At 36.2% G+C, this 22,307-nt stretch overlaps 3 protein-coding genes across 11 annotated transcripts; 2 read left to right on the top strand and 1 right to left on the bottom strand.

Moving 5' to 3' along the window:
* Nucleotides 1-2: 2 nt before the first annotated feature.
* Nucleotides 3-3,387, bottom strand: LOC122567852 (delta(14)-sterol reductase LBR). Of its 2 annotated transcripts, XM_043726952.1 has the most exons (10): nt 3,233-3,387; nt 2,813-2,969; nt 2,528-2,714; nt 2,311-2,445; nt 2,162-2,232; nt 1,724-2,087; nt 1,346-1,644; nt 1,015-1,268; nt 815-939; nt 6-730 (listed from the first exon to the last, which is right to left on the bottom strand). In XM_043726952.1, the coding sequence occupies exons 2-10, from the start codon at nt 2,960-2,962 to the stop codon at nt 447-449; spliced, it is 1,869 nt and encodes a 622-aa protein (XP_043582887.1). In that variant the 5' UTR covers nt 2,963-2,969; nt 3,233-3,387; the 3' UTR covers nt 6-446. The 2 variants fall into 2 exon arrangements, with proteins under 2 accessions (XP_043582886.1, XP_043582887.1); XM_043726951.1 differs by having other exon boundaries at nt 3-730; nt 2,162-2,445.
* On the top strand, nt 2,621-6,885 carry LOC122567855 (heat shock factor 2-binding protein-like). Of its 2 annotated transcripts, XM_043726958.1 has the most exons (7): nt 2,621-2,746; nt 3,976-4,134; nt 4,298-4,484; nt 4,559-4,677; nt 4,768-4,872; nt 4,937-5,202; nt 5,270-6,885. In XM_043726958.1, the coding sequence occupies exons 2-7, from the start codon at nt 4,078-4,080 to the stop codon at nt 5,589-5,591; spliced, it is 1,056 nt and encodes a 351-aa protein (XP_043582893.1). In that variant the 5' UTR covers nt 2,621-2,746; nt 3,976-4,077; the 3' UTR covers nt 5,592-6,885. The 2 variants fall into 2 exon arrangements, with proteins under 2 accessions (XP_043582893.1, XP_043582894.1); XM_043726959.1 differs by lacking the exon at nt 2,621-2,746 and having other exon boundaries at nt 3,573-4,134.
* A 243-nt stretch (nt 6,886-7,128) lies between these two features.
* On the top strand, nt 7,129-22,179 carry LOC122567848 (monocarboxylate transporter 3). 7 transcript variants are annotated; one of them, XM_043726932.1, is made up of 12 exons: nt 7,129-7,818; nt 7,915-8,028; nt 16,752-17,052; nt 17,132-17,275; nt 17,354-17,559; nt 17,638-17,866; nt 17,955-18,415; nt 18,504-18,732; nt 18,801-18,976; nt 19,058-19,280; nt 19,358-19,605; nt 19,681-22,179. In XM_043726932.1, the coding sequence occupies exons 2-12, from the start codon at nt 7,936-7,938 to the stop codon at nt 19,828-19,830; spliced, it is 2,460 nt and encodes an 819-aa protein (XP_043582867.1). In that variant the 5' UTR covers nt 7,129-7,818; nt 7,915-7,935; the 3' UTR covers nt 19,831-22,179. The 7 variants fall into 7 exon arrangements, with proteins under 7 accessions (XP_043582867.1, XP_043582866.1, XP_043582871.1 ...); XM_043726931.1 differs by having other exon boundaries at nt 7,895-8,028; XM_043726936.1 differs by lacking the exons at nt 7,129-7,818; nt 7,915-8,028 and adding an exon at nt 8,880-9,077.
* The last annotated feature ends 128 nt before the right edge of the window (nt 22,180-22,307 follow it).

Raw genomic sequence — 22,307 nt, 5'->3', positions numbered from 1 at the left:
TACATTTCTGTATAAAAAGTATAAAAATTCTTACTTCAATTTGTTCATTACATCATATTTTGTCTTTACATCATGTAATTGTCTTTATAATAGAAATATACTTTATATTACATATATTTATATCAACAATGTCTCTTAATTATGTCTAAAATGTACTGTTTTGATAATCGCGCTTTGTTCATTGCTTTAAAGAATTAAAGAAATGACATGCTTAATTTAGTGCTTAATGTTATACAATCATTTCTTTTGGTTTTATATTCCATAGATTTGGACCCTATTTGTTGTTTCACGTGTGTGTTGCGTGTGCATATGGACTCTATATAACGATTCTAATACGACTAAAATATTCTATAAAATAATGAGCATTGCAGTTTTTAAAGGTACAATTTTATAACATATTTTGGTATCTAAAGGTAGCTTTGCTAATATTCTCTACATATTATATTCTAAAATATACGATATAAAATCATGTACTTAACACGTGACGTGTATTGTTCCCAAGCTAAACCATAACGCATTTTACAACGTTCATTATCTCTTCTTGCTCTATATATCAACAATCCTGTACATATAATTGCATAATAATAAGGCAAAATATTATGTGCCAAACTTATACACGATATTGACCACCACATTATTATATCACCTAAATAATTCGGATGTCTTACATGACCCCATAATCCAGATACTATAAGCTTCTTACCACGGGTGGTTGGTATGGTTTCTAAGTCTACAAAATAAATGTGCAAATAATATGAAAAATTAGTTTCGTAATGTTAATATTGATTTAAATATAAGATGATTTTGTATTTACGCATTAATGATGGAGATAAAGGATTTCTTCTGAACTCATTCTTTTGTAAATTGCTCATTCTATATAGCAAATATCCAATTATAAATGCAAGTATAGGAAAGACAAACAGATAAGTGAATTGTGTTCTAGAATTGAAAAAACATGTTTCAATAAAATTTCAGTGGCATGATGTACTGTTATTTTTTATTCTTAGTACTTACTTGTGATATAACATGTACTTTGTTGTAAGAGCCAATAAAAATGGGTACATCATATAACCGGTACATAACATGTAACCAGTTCCTTCATACATTATTTCAAAAGTCGTTAGTATTGCAGATTCAAAGAAGAGTGCGTCCATCGCATAAATTATTTGCAATAAAGTTCCTAACATAACACCTATGTTAAGATACTCTAAACTATATGTTTCCGTTTCTTCAATTGTTTTTATCACAATGGACAAATTTATGAGAATCTGTAATTCGAATAAAATCGTGCATATCTTATAATATACATTTCTACAGATGAGGAAACTCTTTGAATGATTATTACTATTGCTATCATGGAAGTCCGAAAAAGATTTATTTTGATATCCACAGGACCAATTCGTGGATTTATTTCCCTCCCTTGCCAAAAATTATATATCACACTGTTAGTAGATCCATGTATGTTTAGATTAGCTACAGGAGCTTTGCCGCCCTTTACAAATAATAATAATGATAAAATCGTTCCAAGAATCCAACCGCTAATTGAAAATTGTACGGAATTTCGTATAACGAGATCAGTGACTTCTAGTTCTTTATATATACACGCACCAAATATGATTACTGATAAAAGGCTGCATAAAAAACCTAAAAGAAGTATGTAAAATAATACTTTCATTCATATAATTTTTCTTTAAAATGAGTAATTTAAATATTGAATAGCCACCATTTAGACGATACTGTAATCTTCCAATTCTATTTTGTGGTCCATCAATTTTTCGTCCAATCGGTATAGTCGAAAAAATTATTACAAATAAAAAGAGACCTAAATATGCAGTAAAAATTCTAAGATCTACGTATAACGTTACGTCTGTTAGCATCTTAGGATATCCAAGTATACATTCATCTTTTGTACACATTAATTGCGGTAGTATCATTATCACGGGTGATAAAACTATAAGAAGAAGGGTTCCAAACCATCCACCCCATTCTTGTGGTTCACTAACCATGCTGATTTCTTTCTTTCGTTTTTCTATTACTTGTGGATTTATATCTACATCTTTTTCATAATTTATAGTTTTTAATAAATCCTGAAGTCAAACATTAATAAATGTACATAGAATGTTTATCATAATATATAATAATCAATACACAAAAATCTTACTTGATCTCTTTGTACTGAATGCCCCCTTTCCTTCACGTCAACGCTAAAATCATGCATTTGACTCTTCCTTTCTATGGGAAGTGAGACAGCTCGATTAATATTTCGCGTTAATAAAACCATTTTATGATCTGATTCAGGTTTTAGCGTACCAGATAACAATCTCATTGATCTACGCGTCATTGTTCCTAGTTCTTTCAATCGCGATTGTAGAGGCATTGATTCAACAGAATGTTCGTCATCATTTATATTCTTTTTACTGTCAGTATTGTCATTATCCTGCATATCTATACATTTTATGCAGGAAAATGTCAATTCATTTAATAATATTGTTAAAAAATAGCAGATTATTTGTAACAATATATTTACCCCTAGGTATTTCTATTCGTGGTAGAGAAATTTTTGCAAATTTTTGAGTCCTTGTAGATTGTCTATTTACAGATGGAGATCTTCCAGGTGAACGTTTGCGTGGAGATTTTCTGAGTGATGAATATCTAGTGGGACTTTTTCTACTTTTACTACTAGCTCTTGTTGTACTTCTTGATGGCCTATTCATCTAAAAGTTTGGAGATATTATACAGAAAAAAAGTAATAAAGGAGAAAATTTAAATATTTAAAATATATAAAATAGCTTAAATTTAACAAAACAGGTACCTTAATATCAGTTGAATGAACATACTGTTCAGTGCCTGTTTCAAATTGTACTTTATACCGTTCACCTCTCATACTTAATATTTTACCTTTATGGTATCTATCAGTACTTGGATGTTTTACAAGTACTTCTTCTCCTTCTGAAAACTTCATATTGTGCCTAAAAATTAATAATGATCTGTAAAACATCGTTACGTTATATAATAGTTAAATACATTAAATATGTTGATCAACTTTTAATTTTATATAGCATAACTGTTTTTACAAAAAAGGAAAAGATGCAAACACTGTAGTATTGTTCATATTACACAGTAAATGAAATTTTGTTCGCACTTCTTGCGATCAAAAACTGTCGTATAATAACGATTCATGAATTAAGTTCTAATATATAAAGACGTTAATCAATACAGTTTTACAACTTACGTGCAGTTTTACTCAGATTACAGCAATATGTTCTAATGAGATTCGAGTTAGATTAAAAATAAGAGAACTCCTAATCGTAAGGTTATAATTAACGCTTTTTTTTTGCATCATAACACGAAGACGCACACACGCTATAGCGTTCCGAGATGCATAAAATGCAGGCCACGCGAGGCTAAATATATGCTTACATTCGTTGCGTCAGTTACCTTATGATGGCCTTACAAAGAAGATAAGATTTAAGCGTGTTTCATACGGGAGGCAATATTGATATAACATTAATGTATCGAACGAAAAATAAAATTCAAACTCAATTCCTATTATAAAATAGAGATGTCTTTAAATCAAATATTTATATCAATTTTAGAACTTTAAAAAACAGAATCTTCACTTTTATTTTATTAACAATATAATCTTTTTCATCAAATATATCACTTCCTTGAGTACGCTCATGTACAAAACTTATTTTGGCTAGATGTTGACTGAAATTAGTAATATGTAATATTACATTTTTTATCCCTTTTTTATTTGAAGAAATTATAATCAAAGAAATAAAGTTTTAATTTTTTTTGTTGTTTGTGAGAAAGGGGCATTACAATCGAAAATAATTCATAAGTAACGGAAGAATCATCTGTTATAAAATACATATACAAATTAACTATATCTGAACTTATTACATGTTTTAAATTTTACCGCGCTGATGTTTGAATTTTCCCACTTTCTGTAACGATTTATGTTTCATGCAGGTTACGACAGTTGTCAACATGCTGAAAGTATTTTCATTGATACCAATCCGTTAAATATACATGAGAATTACTTGCATCAACACAAAATTCAGTTAAACAATCATGGACAAGGATGATGAGGAAAGACAAACAAATTTAGGAGATGAAAAACAATTTTTGGTAAATTCACATTGGTTTCATATTTCTTTGATGTTTAAAGAACGATTAACATCGGTCCTATTATATCTATGTTGAGATTTGTACAATATGAAAGCCTGTTAAAAGGAATTGATACTAAAGGAACTGTGCATCCACGTAATATGAGCATATTAAAATTTTTCAGGTTTCTGTGGAGGATACTCTAAAGACTGTCGAAAAAAGCATCCACAAGTTTGTAACAGACGTCCCTCAAGCACTTGTTAATTCTGGATTAGATATAGATTTAAAGAAACTAAATATAGAAGATGGTCAAAATATTCAGGATCTTATTTCTTCATTTCCAAAATCATTCACTGATCAAATAAATAAGGGTACACATACTGCTTGTTTTTTATTCAAGAGAAAACAATAATGTCTCATTTTTTAATGATTTCGTTGTTCATAGAAGAGAAAGAGAAAATTTCAGCCATAGAACTAAAGTGTGAACAATTGCACAGTCAACTCCAACAGCAAGTGGACAGAAACAAAAAGGCACAGGAAGAAATAGAATACCTAAGAGAACAAGTGATTTAGCTATAATTTAATTTATAAAATATTCATTAGCATTTATTATGTTAATAGATATGTTTATTATCTCTCTCTCTCTCTCTTTAGATATTGAATCAAAGTACATACTGTGCAACTTTGGGAGCAGTTTTAGGCAATTTAACATGGCGTGCATCTCGCCTTCCAGAAATTGTCGACGTTTGGCTTTCTGGGGTAAATACTGTTAATTCCGGTATTCAACGGACAGTACAGTTTCGCGTTAATTGGTTCATTATAGTTTCAGCACATGATCGGCGAATTTTTATCGATAACAGACGGAAGTTTCGTCGCTTTTATAAACACTTATCGAAATGCTTTCCCCCCCACATGCAAAGTCGAATATCAGTTTATAATTGGCTTGTTAGGCATTGTATCAAATATATCTGCAATACCCGAGGGACGTGAATTTTTAATAACTGATCCGAATGGTAGAGCTTTTGTACAAAAAATGATGAAACTCATGCCCACTTTGCCACTTTCGCAAGGTTCCTTATCACTAAAGAGGTAATTTTATGAATACCGGCAAATTAACAATTCATTCGTACTTTTAATCGTGCCGTGTCTCTTATAGATTAATGCTGATGACATTTTATAATGTCAGTATGAATAAAACCGGGCTGCAGTATCTTTTCGAGTCACGAGTAAGCGACGTGTTAAATTGTTATTTGAGGAACAATTCGCTACCAGATGAGACACAGTTCCTCTGTCTGCGCGTGTTGCATTCGATGACATATGGTTTAACGAATCCCAAATACATTCAAGACTTAATCACCACCCTACCGATCAGCAAAATAGAAGATATCGCTATTTCGAACAAAAATGAAATGAGTACAGTCGCGAAACAAGTGATAAAACAGTTGCGGGATTCACAGAAATTTATTCGTATGAATTGAGCGCGTGACTATCAGGATTTTCTTCTCCATTCGATAAGCTCAAGTTGAAATTTGTTAATAACAAAGGAATTTTTGTTTATGTAACTAATCTTTTAGATTAATGGGAATTAAAAGATTCTATTTTACAATTGCGTCGCTATCAAACAACAGAATATATCTTTAAAACGTGTTCGTGACTAGTCTGAGAACTGTCGAATATCGATCTGCCTTATACAGCTACAAAATAAAAGCAATTGTGCGGAATAACATACGGAATAGTACAAAATCGATTATGCACACGGTTGAATAGTAAAACGTAATCGGGCGCACAAGTATTTTCTGATTAATTCAAATAATTACAATACAAGTAGTTTTTAATAGAATAGACACGACGTTTATTTACTTTATGGATTTACATCTTAAAAAAACGGCGATTAAACGCAAAGTAAGTAGTTTTTTTTTAATTAAAGATTTCATTGAAAATATTAGAGTTAAGCTGATTTAACGCAGATAATTGATACATAATTGATAAACATGCTATTCTAAATTTCATTGAGCATCCACAGCCAACTCCAAAAGTTGCAATAAAACTACAGTTATCTGATTTCTAAGAGACAAACTTTGATCGCTTTGAACTCGTGTTCTTCTGTACTTCTGTTCCAATAAATCAAATAATTACACGAACGCTTTAAATTGTAACTATAGAATCGTTTAAAAGTAGGTAAGTATGTACCTGCAACTTTCTACCAACCATGTAGGATCAATATATGACAAGATCGATACATATGGTAAGATGTGGATCGCGTTATATGTTTGTAAATAAATTAGTCTAAATATCAAAATAAAAATCCGATTTTACTAAAAAGCAGAAAACAAATTATCTTCGTCGTTAATCTTGCTACATCCTTCGAGTCCAACAGATTTCTTTTATATTTTCACAAAAAAATTTCTTGAATCCGACGATTATATGAATGGATCTTTGAAAATAACCGCGATTCTTTGTTTCTATTTTATATTAAAGAGAAAAATTGGAAAACTGTTGTATCGAATTAACTGTCACAGAACGAAATGTTGATGTGAGTTATGATTCGCGATAAGGAAAATCTCATTCATTGATTCTCGTGAGAAATAAAAAAGAAAAAACGCGGCACGAGCAGAGATAGTAACTCGAAAAAATCTGTATATTTCATTATCCCGCATGAAGAGATAGACAAAATTGGAAAAGAATAGGGAAAAGGAGGACAGAGGTAGGACGAAAGGGCTAGATATAAGTGCATGCAATACCGACCAACTGTCGCGTCGATAATCGAGCTGCGCAAGCTCGTGGGGAAAGACCACGTGGGGGCGTGCGCGACAGGAGATCGCGCATGCGTGTTACGCATAGGTCCGGCGCGTTCGCGGCCGCGGTATGAAGAGTAGCGGGGGGGTACGCGTCGCGACGTCCAGCGTCGCGTAAACGGGAGATCACGGCAGGCAGGCAGGCAGGACCTAGGAAAGGCGACGGCCGGGCGGTCGTTTTATTGATCCCGGGGCGCCGCGGCGCTACCCACCCGCGGCGGGATCGTCTGCGAGAAAATTCTCTCCAACAGAATTTTTACGTTCTCTATCATCTAGCTGTACCGTGAATATACTTACGCGAACGACAGCGAGGACGGTGACAGAGTGGTTGTTAATTTTTTCTCGCAATTTTACACTGGAACGCGAACGATTGAACGAAACGGATCGGGGGAGGCGGCACGTAGTAAGTTCCTGGAAGGTGGATCGAAATTCCGTGGACTAGGTCGTGCGCGGGGTGTATGCTACGTCCTCGTCGTCGTCGTCCTCGTCTTCGCCATCGTTGAGGGTTCGAACTGATCTGGAATTGGTGCTATTGGTGGCGGTCGTGTCGTTGTTTCGCCAAATTGGTCGTAACGAGGAATACCGGAAAAGGAAACGATCGGTGACGTATGATCGTCGTTTAACCGCACTCCGAAGAAATAACTTATTATCCTTCGACGACCGTTCCCTTCGACAAGAGCAAGATCCGTTTCTCTTCTCTTCAGAGTATAATTGTGCGTTAGAACACCGATGGACTGAGGGCAAGAGAAACTCGGAGGGAGGAAGAAGAAAAAGAAGGTCGCGGTGATCGTCCGGAAGAAGCTGTCACCGAGCAGCTACGACTTCCAGGATTGTTCATGCAACACCAATGGAGAGCTCATAATTCGAAAGGGGGCGCACCGGACCGCCCGAAGGAGGTGTCATCCGGCTGGTAATAGCTCTGATCTCGTTCCTCGTACACGGGGACACGGGATCGCGAAGCTGTGATTGTTTCAATTTCGTTGAAGATAGTGACAACTAACTTTAGGGTGGGCGCCGCGGCGCCGAGATGGGCCCCGCCAGCAGCCGCGAACAGATCGGGGAGCAGATCGGTGACGATGATGGCCTGCAGATCAAGGCGAAACCTATGGCCAATAACGTCGTAAGTCTCTTTCATCTTCTTATTTATCGTCCTTCTTTTCACGTGCTTGCTTCCTAATTTTTTAGTCTTTATGTCATGATTCAACTCATATCCGTATAGTAAGGCAGTGGAAAAGTCATCGTAGAAAAAGCTCGAAGGAACCGAAGCGGTGTTTAAAACACGTGAAATGGGTGAGCCGAACGCTACGATTTGCTACTCTATTTTCGTCATAAAACAGAGACGTATTCGCGCATCTGCGCTAGAACTCCTTTCGTGACGAAACACACGGAACTGTTTAATTTAGAAAATAACCTCCGCTTGATCGTATCGAATTCCACGAAAATTTTGCGGTAAAAGAGATTTAAGCCTTTCCGCTGTTCTTTTACGCGGGTTTTCCTCCTCCTGTGGTGTCGTTTTCTTTTATGCTTCTATCATAGCGTTATTCGCATAGTTAAATCGCACGATATCGTTTGCTGATATCGCATCGTTTTGAAAGTTTGTAATATCGTGACTACTATATGGGAGATGTTCATTTAACCATATCTTGAGCATATTTGGAATATCGGGGCGTACACATAGCCAGGATTTTGTACATATCGATAGATCGGTAGCAGCAGCAGCGCGTTCTGTATACGCATCGTGAGACGTGTGGAAATCTGGTAGCGGAAGGAAGATGGTCGGTTTCGAGTGCAACAAAGAGAATGAGAAAAGGATAAGCATATGGAGGAATAAATTGTAAAAACAAAGAGGGAAGCATCCAACAAATCGAGTGATAGTATACACAGAGAACAGTTGGCAAGCAAAATGGAGTGAGATGGATATTTCATAGAGTGGGGAATCGGACAGACTTGACGACTGCGATACGATAAGTCAGCCGGTGGTTGAGCAGCGCGCATTTTCATATCGCTTGTTTCCCATACCGCAGCTGGACGCTGTCCACTCAGGTGGCGCAAGACCTGCCATCTCTCTTTCTCTTTCTCACTCGCTTTCTCATTCACGACGGGGGTGTATTCATCTTCATTTAAATAGAACATTGCTGCCAGCATCTCGCGATGTCGCCTAAGAATAAGGTATGTAAGATTGATTCGTCTTTTAATGAAATGATTGTCTGCAAAAATGTTCATAATATTGTCTTCGTTATTTGTATCGTATTTTGTTAATCGTAATTGTAGACGTCGCCGTGTTGTCGTTAAATTTTCACATCGAGATAAACAGATATATCTAATCGAAGTTCAATTACGCTTGCGATGCATCGATGGCGTTCGATGTAAACGGTAATCGTAACTTTCTCGTCCTTGAATCCAAACTATCGAATTTCAATGTAAACCATGTATACCATGATGTATCAGCACGTGGCCTTACTTAGGGAAGGTCGAAGCAATACTAATCGATTGTTTTGTCGGTTTAACGCGAAATTCAATTTGAATAAATAGCGGAACAGCGGCGACAGACGGTGGTGAACGTGTTCTCTTCTTCGCGTGTATACAAATCATTAATTGGCAAGTCTCACGGGGTGTTATATTTTCGGCAAATATCGTTGATCGTGATTACCACGGATTATGGAGGATTTAGATTCAAGTGACGAAATGTACGAGGAGATCGAGTTAGACACGATACGCACAAGTGAAAGTGATCTCTTCTACCTACCTAAGGCACCGATAATACACATTTACGAATGGCCCATCGATATATTGCCGGTAACATTACAGAGACAGATTTCGCGTACGAGATTCTACGTTTGGGTGTAGTCTGTGGATGTTATTACTTTTTTTGCAGACATAGACCATATCACGTGCCAGTTTACAATGGATTGGTGTCGAGCCATGGATTAAGATGTATTTTACTACGTGCGAACATCTTATCTTTTGAGTGTTTGTTGAATTCGTTATCGTACTGTATCGATGTCGAGTATTTCCCTTATCCTTGGGCTATTCGGCCCAAGAGCGTTAGGTCGTAAGTAGGAAAACGTGTCCATGAATCTGATTGCTTCTATCGAAGGCCCTCTTGTTTAAATGAACATACTCCGACTCACGAATATATTTCAACACATACTACTAAAATTTTTTACGAATATATTACGTATATTATTATATTACAAAGCATTTTGAAACTTCATTAGCATTACTCATAAGTCATGACTAAATATACATATATACAAGTTACAAGATATTTATTCTAAACGTACACATCACAGAGGTTACGAAAATATTTGAATAGTTGATTATTTAATGAAGTCATTTTCAACAGTATTCATATTGTACCAAATACAATGTCTTACCGTATGCTATGTCTCATCTCATTGTCGATGAAGTTTCAAAACCTCTTGTATAACACGTATAATATATTCATAAAAGTTTTCTATGATAAGCGAGTAAATACTTTCGTGAGTCACTGTAGTCGACGCGAATAAATTGCTCTCAATAATTGATAAACGAATTTCTCACACTTGGGCTTTATTATTAATTTACTAAGAGTGATTAAAAAGATCGATGAACATGATCACGACAGTTAATCTTATAATCGGAAGAAATAGGCGATTAACAATCGCGATTACAAACAGTAGCTAATTTCCCTATTTCCCTCGAGTCGATTAAGTAAGTACGATTAGGTTGGATTGCATCGTTTGTAATATCAATGATATCGACGTCTCTTCGAATTCGTAAGAACTGCTGTTCAGCAGTTCTACAGTGCTCTAATCTTTTCAATAAATTTTCCGAACAGCTTATCGCGACATAATAAATACGCACAGATAAAAGGAGAAAAATATCAATCCGGTGAGGTTATGATAATTTAAAGCGTATACTCTTGTCAGACGATGTGATTCATTCAGCAAAGGGAACATGCTCTTCCTTTCTCGATTATTATGTTCATGCGTTTATCACGGCTCCTGGTATCTCGCGGTCCTAAGCAAACTGAGACAACGAAGAAGGGGCTAGCATCGTCGTAAACAATGGTCTGTTGCAAATCGAGAAAATATCATGATGTAGCTCTCATTTATGGTTTCTGAGTCATTTTAAGCTATTGCTGCCGTTAACATTTCCGAGAAGACGAGGACCAGATGTTCTCGCGATTATTTTAAATTATTGATGTTATCTGCGTTTCTGCACGTTTCGTGACGCTTTCGAAAGATTTATAATTGGAAGTTCGAAAGAAAGATGCACGATCGTTGTTGTTCAAATCGATTGATTCGTAATTGTTTCGAGCTCAACCTTATTTTAGGTTGAGACAAAGAAATTACGATAGTACTCGTCGGCTGACAAATCATTCATATAATACATATTTTGTTTCAGTAAACAGAATTCTTCCGTCGCTATTATTTCGTCAAATACTACGAATTGATTGTATTTTATAAAACGGTATTGTACCGTTGCTTCTGCCTGTTAATTTTTCCGCGGAGATCAGAAGCAGATGGTGTTTTCATGTATCGTGCCTTCAACGCTAATTGTCGTTGGTTATTATCTAATTAATTCATAAATGTACTCGTGCGTAGAGACGAGCACAGAGAACACCCAGTGGAATGCAGCATGTTGAAGCAGTAACTCTCGCGTGATCGACGTTATATACCAGTGGTACCATTCTCCTCCCATCTACCTATCCCTTTTATCGGTGCTGATTCTTCGAGTGTTTCCACCACTGTTATACATCGACTCGAGATCATCTTCAGAATGTTTACTTAGTGCCCTCCTGCCTCATCGCCCCGCCTCCTTTCGCTAGCTCTCTCATTTGTGTTCGCTGTAATTCGATTGTTTGGTGATTTTCGTGGAGACGGCCATCGTTAAATGGCAATCGATTAATCGAGATTTCATGTACATTGTCGATAATCTTGATAACACGACATATGATATATATTTATTGGTAACCTCCTTTGCGTGCAAGATTAATTTCATGCCAGTGTAAGCATCAACTTAGATTATTAGTGCGCGCGTCACGCTACGATATGATGGTCACTTTACGATGTACGATGTTTCCCGTATGGCTACAGTAGTGCTTCGCTAACTGGCCACGGGTTGGGACCTTATCTGTCCAGTTATTGAGGGAGGTATATTTTTACGAAATCTCGAGTATCTCTCTTCCTTGTTGAGTGCGAGATATTTTCGAACAGATGTTTGGAACAAAGAAAAGATAGAATTCGAGAGAATCAAACTGTTTAAGTAATTTTTCACATAGTGTACTATTTTAAATAAAATTCCAAAGACCTTGGTAATACTTCCTTGCAAACCAAATAAATTCTTACACATTTAGTTTAATAATATAAATAAAGAGATCACACACACACACACACACACACACACACACACACACACACACACACACACACACACACACACACACACACACACACACACACACACACACACACACACACACACACACACACACACACACACACACACACACACACACACACACACACACACACACACACACACACACACTTACAATTTGAAAATTGTCGATTCATTAATATTACTAACTAATATTATTAGTTTGTAAATTATTGTGCAAGAGAGTCCAGAGAGTCGCACTACGAAATCAGTTCGAAGAATTGGCCAGGGATAACAATGGCCAGCAAAATTCTGACCAGTTAACGCGACACTACTGTATTCAGCCGTTCGACCATGAACATGATTTCTCGAAGCCACCAGATAATAACACCGCATCAGGAACTGTCACTTTCTTCCTAAAGTACGAGATCGTTGCCAGCAAATATTTGTTTAGTGAGGTAACGTCTCGAAACAACTAACTCTAAAAATTGCATAAACCTCGGGTGACAAGGTAGGCTTGTCCCTCTACCCCTGACATTGAAAAAAGCTACTACAGCGCGTGGCTTACAAGATTAAGTACGGACTAATGGCTAGCGTGGAACAATATGTCGAAACATTAAACGTAAGTTCAAAAGCTGCTGCTGTAGTTGCACGTTAGAGGAAATAACATGTCGATCTCTCCATTATTATGCCAAATGTGAATCATCCGCGCAGAGCTGAGTGACATTGAGCTGCGTCGTGTTGGTTAGTCGGAGTTGCAATTCCTCCAATAATGCATCAAATAGCCCTTGATACAAACATTGTCTCGTTGGACGGATATGAACAACGAAAAGGTTTTTGGCCTCGCGTGGAGCGCAGTGTCACAGAGCTGCTTATTTTTGTGTTCCTTTGTCGACCAAGCATATCTCGACTTTGTGAATGGAATGCAATACTTTACGAGCTTTTTTGTCGATCACAAAGATGCGTGGTTAGAGCAATTTCTTAGCTAGAAAAAATTTAAAATTTGTTTCAGTTCAATTTGAAATGTTTTATACTATAAATATTTTGAATATCCTTTTTTTATGACATTTCTACGAAAAACTGTTATAGGCATAAAAGTAAATGAAACAATAGATTCGTACTGTTTACATCATGATCACAGCTTCTTAATGCTTTATAGCTTTCATTTGTGTAACACTTTCGTGAGGACACAAATCATTTTATATCAAATACACTTGTCCATGCTATAGCTATATGGAAACGGCCGTTGAAATTTTTAAACCGATCCTCTGCCATTTTATTGTCTGTTTCTTCTTTGTTCTCTTCAAATATAACATCTTTCCTTAATTCTATATCGTTTACGATTGCATCAACTGCTCGTACGGTTATTTGCAACATGGAGAAAAACAAGGAGAAAGTTTATAATTTGGTATGTAATTTGGTCGTTTTAAATACTATAACCGTTCTCGTATTGATTTTTTCTCCTTTAGGCGGATTTTGCATCGAACCGTTGCGCCCTGTATAAAGCGTATTTCTTATAGTGCAGAATATGTAAATTAGGCATTTTGCTTTAATTAAAACAAACCGCGATAGGCGAAAACTGCGTACGTGTGAAAATTCAAGGCTTCTTTTAGAATCATGAACGATGCAAATTCGAGTGTCGTCTGGTTGTCGCGCCACGTAATTGTGAGATAGGGAGGGGACGCGTGTGAGACGCTTCGCATTTATAGGTTAACTTTTCGCGCACAACCGATCAGTACCGCTTACCGCTTCAACGAGAGGTCCGTGTTCTTTCGTTGTCGTAAGCAGCTCTTTTGTCCGGCGGGTACTTAAATTTTCAACGGACACTTGTGCTGTTTAGTCATTGGTGCATCGCGACTTCGCCTAGGACAGAACAGTGGTAAACAGAACAGTGCATTTGCATTTGCACTGCACGCGTGTTCGTAATCGCCAAAACGACGATCGAGTTGTCGTATTATTGACACACCATTGCATGCTGTTCCGTCGCATTCAGCATTACATATTTTTACACTACACCAAAGATCATTTATCAAAGCCATTCACGATGACAGAGAAAAGAACGTTGTACGCGTAGAGAACAAAGTTACTTTGTTCGTGGACGTTGGAGGAAGAAAGGCTATAACTACGGTGTTTGTATATAAATAGATTCATCGTAGTGCGTAGTGATACGCAAATATTATATGTTCAATAGTAGAAACCAGTCGTTTCTGCCGGCAAAATTGTCATGACAATTTGCGCGTGCCGTATTTACGAGGTATACAGTGTCATTTCGTTCGCGTGCATCCGATGTCTCGTGGCTAGACCTTGTTGATGATCTGAGCTTGGCTGAGACGCGTCACCTCGCGCGTATATACGTTGTGTACAGTTGTCGTGCGCTGCAACGAGGGACAAGATAGAACGTGAACTCTCAATCTTTGCAAAAAAGTGTACTTTTTTTAAGGGGCCGTTGCACACTGTTCTTTCCGTTGAATAACCGTCAATCCGTTAATTGGTCTAAGGCGTGCGATATGGCAGTACAATAGAGAGTTGACACGGGAGCGCGCGAGTGTGAAAGACATGGCAGCGGATTTTGACGAGTGATACTGATACTACTACTCCTGTTATTCGCTAACAGGGGGAGTGTGTTAAAGTCGCGCGTAAGAGACGCAGCGTGGTAAAACCTTGCCACGGGATAAAGTCACGGGAAAGAAAGAACATACAACGCGCAGCTGCGCGCACTTCTACGAAAATAGAACTTTGCATAAGTGTGCGGAGGCCAACGGCGAAACGAGTGAAGTGTGACATTAAAGCGATCGTAGAATGTCGCGCGTGTCGCTCAACAAGTCGCAGTACAGCCAATACGGCTCGCGTCGCGTGCGAAAGATCAGTACGGTACGTTTCGAAGATTTGTCTCTATTTGGTAAAGCGCGTGCTACCACGTTTACGCGCCTCTTGCGTGATTCGATCTCTTCATTCTTGGGTGATCTGATTTACCTCGAGTTTCGAGGCACTCTCGTTTCATTTCGTTTCGTTTCGTTTCGTTTCGTTTCGTTCCGTTTTACATCGTTTCTCGTCGTAATTGCTTCGTTTGTTTGTCCAGTTTGGTTCGGGGACGACACGTGACTTAGCCTTGACAATCAACATAAATTACACTTTCCCACAGAAGGTTCTGACGAACGCGAACAGAGTACGGCTGGCACACCATACACGCATATGTATACGTTGTCAGCACAGCCATGTACCTACTGCATGGCTGTGTGCACGATTTGCACCCGTTGCGAATGTGACACCGACCGCCACGGAAACAAGGTCGAAAACAATGATCTCGTCGAGCTTCGTTTGCCTTGACGTTAGGTGGCGCACGCTTTGCCAATTCTAATGACAGTGGATCAGCTGATTGGGTTGACCTTCCATTCCGCTAAGCTAAGTCACTATTAAGCCTATCGATATGCGTGTCCTATGCTCTAGCGCTGTATTTAAATTCGTTTAATAATTTTAACATACTCGAGGTCATTGTACGGAACTACTTCGATCCTTTGGCATTCCTATAAAAAAACTCCTTACGAATATTTCTTCTTATAACGTTGCTGCGATTCTCGAATTCTTATATCCCAATCTCACTCATGTTGAAGGACTTAAAATATCTTGAAGAAGGTGTTTTAAAAATATCATTGACGACTTTTTTATATTTTCCTCGAGGTGAAGGAATGATAGAAGGACACGATTGAGTCGAAAATGACTCGAAGAATACAGCAGAATTAAGGAAGCATGAAATTACACTCATTTATGTGATCTGTATTATCTTCTTCTCTAGCATTCTTAAAATTTCCTTATTTTAAGGAATTTTCGTTAAACACGATCGTTTTATCGCGTGATCAATATCGCTTCCTCTTTATTAGATTCAAAGGAAATGCTATTTTACCTTGGATAAACGTAGCCTTAGGGAATGGTTAAGTCACAGTAGCCATATCTATGCTTACGTTTGCGTTATGAGATCATCTTATAATACGGCCGCGCGTTCTCACATTACGCTCCAAAAGATATCTTCCGCAGTAGCGTGCTTTTCGATTTATTTCATTCCATTCTCATAATTTCATTTTATTTTCAACGGAGGAATGTAATTTACACTCGTAAAAATGATGTCATAAAATCGTAGTTGAATCTGCATGATTTTCTGAAATCTATAAGTATTCTTATTTAACAATCTGTTAATCAGGCATGTAGAAATATCTATAATCTGCCTATGTATTTATGCATTGGCATGAAATGAAGCTTTTCTTGCAGTATTCAAGGTGAACTGCCACTACTTTACTCAAGGCAAACACAAATATCAATGTTACAATGTAACAAGATTTAAAAACAAATATTCATTCAAATTTTCTAAGAAGGGTGAATTACTTTGTTGGAATAATGTTCGAGAAAATTTAGAAAAATAAGAAAATGTTAACACTTTATGTATATCAGTTACAAATTTATGAATGTTGTTGTACCATTTTACAGACGGACAGTGAATATTCTGTAGAAGAGCATGCAAGATTAACTGCCACTGATGGAGCTAGTGACGAAGCATCTCCAGAAGATGAAGGGGGTTCACTGTGCGAATACCATGATATACCACCTCCACCTGATGGTGGATACGGATGGGTGGTGGTATTTGCATCATTCATGTGTAACATGATAGTAGATGGTATTGCTTATACATTTGGCGTTTTTCTGGGAGAATTTGTTACATATTTTGGAGAAGGAAAAGGAAAAACTGCATGGGTTGGCTCGTTGTTATCTGGCATGTACCTCAGTGCTGGTAAATTTCTATATTATAAATATCATCTTTCTTTCAAGCCTAATAATGTCTTGGTTAAAAAGATTTAATTTATTTTTAGGACCTGTTGTCAGTGCTTTAACAAATAAGTATGGATGTAGAGCAGTATGTATGGCAGGAAGTTTTTTAGGTGCAGCAGCATTTGTACTTTCAACATTTTCAACCAGTGTAAATATGCTTATGATGACTTATGGTGTTATGGGAGGTGTGTATAATATTTTGGATTATAATCTGATTTACTTATTTACATTTTGATTATGCTGTAATAATTATGCTGTTTCAGGAGTTGGATTTGGTCTAATATATTTACCAGCAGTAGTTTGTGTAGGTTATTATTTTGAAACTAAACGATCTCTAGCTACAGGCATTGCTGTATGTGGTTCAGGATTTGGCACATTTGCATTTCCACCTCTTGTAACAATGTTACTAGAAGCATATAATTGGAAAGGAGCAAATTTAATTCTGGCTGGTCTTATTTTAAATTGTGCTGTAAGTGTAGCTGTTAGCTTTCTAAGACATTCTGGAACATAAATCGTATATTTGATAACAACAACAGGAAAATTACAGGTTTTTGGTGCGATGATGAGGCCATTAGAATATCCAAAAGCTTCTTCTGTTAAACCATTATTACAAAGAATGGCGGAAGAGAAAAGATTTCAAATGGAACGTGGAAGTATCGGAGGTTCTTATTTTATGGTACAACTGCCTGATGGATCTATGGAGAAAAGAATGAAAATGCCTATTAACATTGATCCTGGTGTTCATTCCAGTTTCAATTTAGACCAATTAGTGCCTGGTGAGAAAATCTGTCTTAAAATTAACTATATTGACAATCGAACACCACCGTATTTTACGATGTACTTCATGTATTTGTAATATTAAAGGAACTCCTTTAACACCAGTTCCAACGGTGCCAACCCTGCCCACTATATCGGAGGTGAAAGTACAAGAACACTCTTCCAGTGGAGCAACTAGTAATAGTGGCAGTATGGACTTAAAAAGTATTTCCACTAAATCAAAAAGCAGAAAAAATATCGATGATACCAAAGATATAAAAGATATGTCAGAAAAGTCTGAAAGCGAATTCAAACCAATAATTCCTAGAAATGCTTCTCAACCTGCTTTTACAACTCACGTACAAGGTTTACCTAAAAATGGCTCTGTACCCTTTTTCGATCGAATCCGTAAAACTAGCACTAGCGAGAGATACAAACCAAGTCTTAGTGCGATTAAGAACTCTAGAACAACGTTGAATTCTAATGGCGATATTAGAAAGAGTTTGCACTTAAGACTTTCGACGAGCAGCGTTATGGGTTCTCGGAATAATAATGCAGAAATAGATGTAGTACGTGTTTTAGCATGAGTTTTTAAAAATATACTTAATTAAAAAAAGAAGGACTGTTAAGCTATACCATAAATGATACGTTTTACAGGATGGCGAAAGTATTACTTTTACTACCAGCAAATCTAGTATACCAAAAGAGAAACCACAAATTATTCGACCTCTATCGCGGAAGGATATATTTTACAGTGGCAGTGTGGTTAATTTACCAGAATATCAGAGTCAAAAATCACTTGCAAATTATCGTCAAAGTGTTATTTCATTATCAAAATCCGTACGTGGAGATGTTAAAGATACCGATATTGAAAAGGCACCTCAGCGTGAGTAATTCAAAAAATACAAATATAACTATTCATAAACATTTATTAAAACATAGTAAATGTTACAGAACCTCTATGTCCCTGTTTGGTATTACCTGAATCGTTTAAAGAAGCTTTGTCAACGATGATGGATCTATCTTTACTAAAGGATCCAGTGTTTCTTTTAATTGGTATCAGTAATGTATTTGGAATGGCTGGATTATACGTGCCGTTTGTATATTTATTAGACGCTGCGGTCTTAGATGTACGTTAAAGATTATAGGATATACTTTTTACTACATATTGTTTGTTATATGATCAGTTTTTCAATGTTAATTGTTTTTAGAATATTGACAAGACTCTTGCGTCATATTTAGTATCTATAATTGGAATTACTAATACTCTGGGCCGTGTAGCTTGTGGATATATCGCGGATTTTCCACAAGTCGATTCACTATTATTGAACAACATCTGCTTAATTATATCGACAGTTGCTGTAGCTGCAATACCGTTCTGCCATTCTTATCCTGCTTATATCATTATGAGCATTCTTTTTGGTATAGCTATATGTAAGTACTAAAATTAATAAATGTTATTATGGATCTCATTGTTTGCTTCGATATTATATGTTTGTGTAATATTTCAGCTGGATACATTTCTTTGACGTCGATTATTTTGGTAGATCTCTTAGGGCTAGACAAATTGACCAATGCATTTGGTCTTTTAATCTTATTTAGAGGAGCTGCAGCTATCATTGGTTCACCTTTGGCGGGTGCCGTTTATGACGCAACACAAAGCTACAGTATCCCATTCTTTATGGCAGGATTTTTCTTCCTTATAAGCACAGTTACTAGTTTCATGGCGCCAGCTATGAAACGGTGCACAACGCCGCAGGTAGATATATAGTAACAAGTAATAAATATTATTTAGAGTACTGTAAATTAACGAGTAAGAATAATTCTATTACAGACTCAGCCTGTGATATTAGATACATTGACTCCAATTGATGAAGATATCGAAGAAGAGAATGAAGAAGATATTCCTGAAATTGTAGAAACTGCACCATCTCCACAAGAACCACCCGAGAAGGAAATTAAACAAATAGAGTCTGTTTTATAAAGTCTGGTCCGCATAAGGAGAAAGAAATAGCCTTCATCTCCGAGCCACACTGTGATAGGGCTGTTGCTTCTAAAAGGTCTGAAAAAGGTACTTCTTCGTTATACATTCTAATGGATAAAGCACAAATTAATGAGTACAACCTGATGGTATTTTTGACGTACTTAGAATTTTTGCAATTATATACCTAATTTTTTTTATGAAACTAATATATAAATATAAATCTTACACACATACACGTGCGATCGCGTGAAAACACACACACATATACACAAACAAACAAACACGCGTAATAATGTAAAAAATGCCATCAGGTGGAAAACTTCATTTGCCTATGTCAATAGTAGATAATAGATAGAAGAATTTATTAACTTAATCAGTATAGAATGATCAGTATAAAAAATAATGAAAAAGTGAAAAAAATGCTTTTGCACTTGCATATCGAAGTAATGTTGAAAGAATATTAATCTTCGTCGTAAGTGATAAATATTATGATTTAGAATAAGAATGGTCAATCTCAATATTTTGCGACTGGCTCTCTCCTTTAGGCTTGTTTATCTTCATTATAGTACTTTTTAAGGATACTTAGCCGCGTTCTACTTTTTGAGCTACGTTTTACTTATCGAACACAACGAAAGAAACGTTTGTTATACTATGTCGACTTATCGTGTTATTTAGTTAGCGCGTATCGCATTTGACTTTTAAGGTTGCACACGTGGACAATTCACGCAATGATTGACCATTCTTAATCGAGAATACCCCACCTACAAGTTGTTACTTAAATCTATTTTTGGTCACGATCCAAAGATATGTATAATTCCAATTAAATTACATTCAGAGAAATATTTTTCTTGCATACACAACAAATGTATATACATATTATAAGTGAAGAAACTGTGGATTAGGCGACATACAGATAGATTCGCTATTGCGGAAAGAATTGTAAATAATTATATAGGCAATTGTAAAATAGTGTATAACGAATTTCGAAACTAGGTAAATAGAAAATGATTTCTGTTTCGGGACCTCATTACCGTATGTCCCTGTATTAATATATTGATTATATGAACAAATAACACGTTAGGTAGAGATTAATTAAATATATTAATAATATTCAGCTAGAATGTTTATTTTACTTAATGTATAAAAGGACACAACTTGTCTGATGCATCTAGTTTGTGTAAATTAATAGTTTTTTTTAGCTGACCGAGAATCTACTGTCGGGGAAAAATGTGAAACGATAGTTGCATATTAATTAACACAAACTAATTCTCGACTAATACACGTGCTGTTCGATTCTCGTCTCCGTGAGTCTCGGCAGCTGTAGTTTGTCGTGTCGCTTACACATGTAAGTAACTAATTAAATATTGATTATCGAGAGTAGAGAGAACGTTATTCAATTACATAAATATAAAACTTTTTATTCACAAACGTATAGACGCCTATGATCAGTATAAATATATAAATTTATGTATGACCATACAAATTTATATATTTATATACACATAATGAACGACAAAAGAAGATAATTGTAAATCTTGTTAAACGGCATACAACAAATGTTATACTTGTATGTATATTGTATATACGGTGATTATTGGTAAGCGGCTACGGTGATTAATTATCGATACGTATGCATAAGACTCGGAAGATTTAAGGAAAATAGGAGGAAAGAAACGTTATTATGGATAAAATGCAAAAGGAAGAGAAATATACCAACAGTGCTATTATCATCACTGCTACTGCTATCACTATTACCATTACTATTACTATTACTATTACTAATACTATTATACTATATTAATTAGTACAACTATCGCGACACTTATTTTTATTCTCACGATTGTCGTACAGGAGACCGTGTTTTTGTGATTTGAATTGGAATATAATGTATACATGTTATTCAGTCGAAAAAGTATATGTGTGCACGCGTGTCGCCGCGGCAAAAGTGCTACCAGTTACACTTACACACATATAGAGTATATATAATATCGACGCGCGTGTTCATGTGACATTTCGCATGCGCATGTTTCGTATGTATGTATGTTAGTAAGAACAGGCGGGATTCTAGTAGAGATACGCAAAGTATGTGTGTGTCGTGTGTGCATAATAGATGCATGTATATATATATATATATATACATATATGCGTGTATACATGTATATATATATACATATATAAACGAACGTTTCAACACACATGCGCACGACTTAATCCTGTGCATATGTTAAAAAAGGAAAACAATAAAAGAAAAAAAAAATGAAGTATATATGCTATGGTACAAAGAAGGACAAATGTATTAGGTGACGTTTATTGAAATTGAAGAGGAATTATGAATTTTTATTACTGAAATATTGCGTTGACTTGTTTATTTATTAATAATACGTACATATTTTCCCATAGTTCCCACAAACGATACTCGCGCTCAAGTACGAGTATCCGCGTATCCCCGCTCGCTTTTTTAAATCGTACGTTGTTTT

This window comes from Bombus pyrosoma, linkage group LG5 (assembly GCF_014825855.1).
Source record: "Bombus pyrosoma isolate SC7728 linkage group LG5, ASM1482585v1, whole genome shotgun sequence".
In the NCBI taxonomy this organism is placed as follows: domain Eukaryota; kingdom Metazoa; phylum Arthropoda; class Insecta; order Hymenoptera; family Apidae; genus Bombus; species Bombus pyrosoma.
The sequence above is the reverse complement of the archived record's forward strand: the minus strand, read 5'-3'. Positions and strand labels throughout refer to the sequence as shown.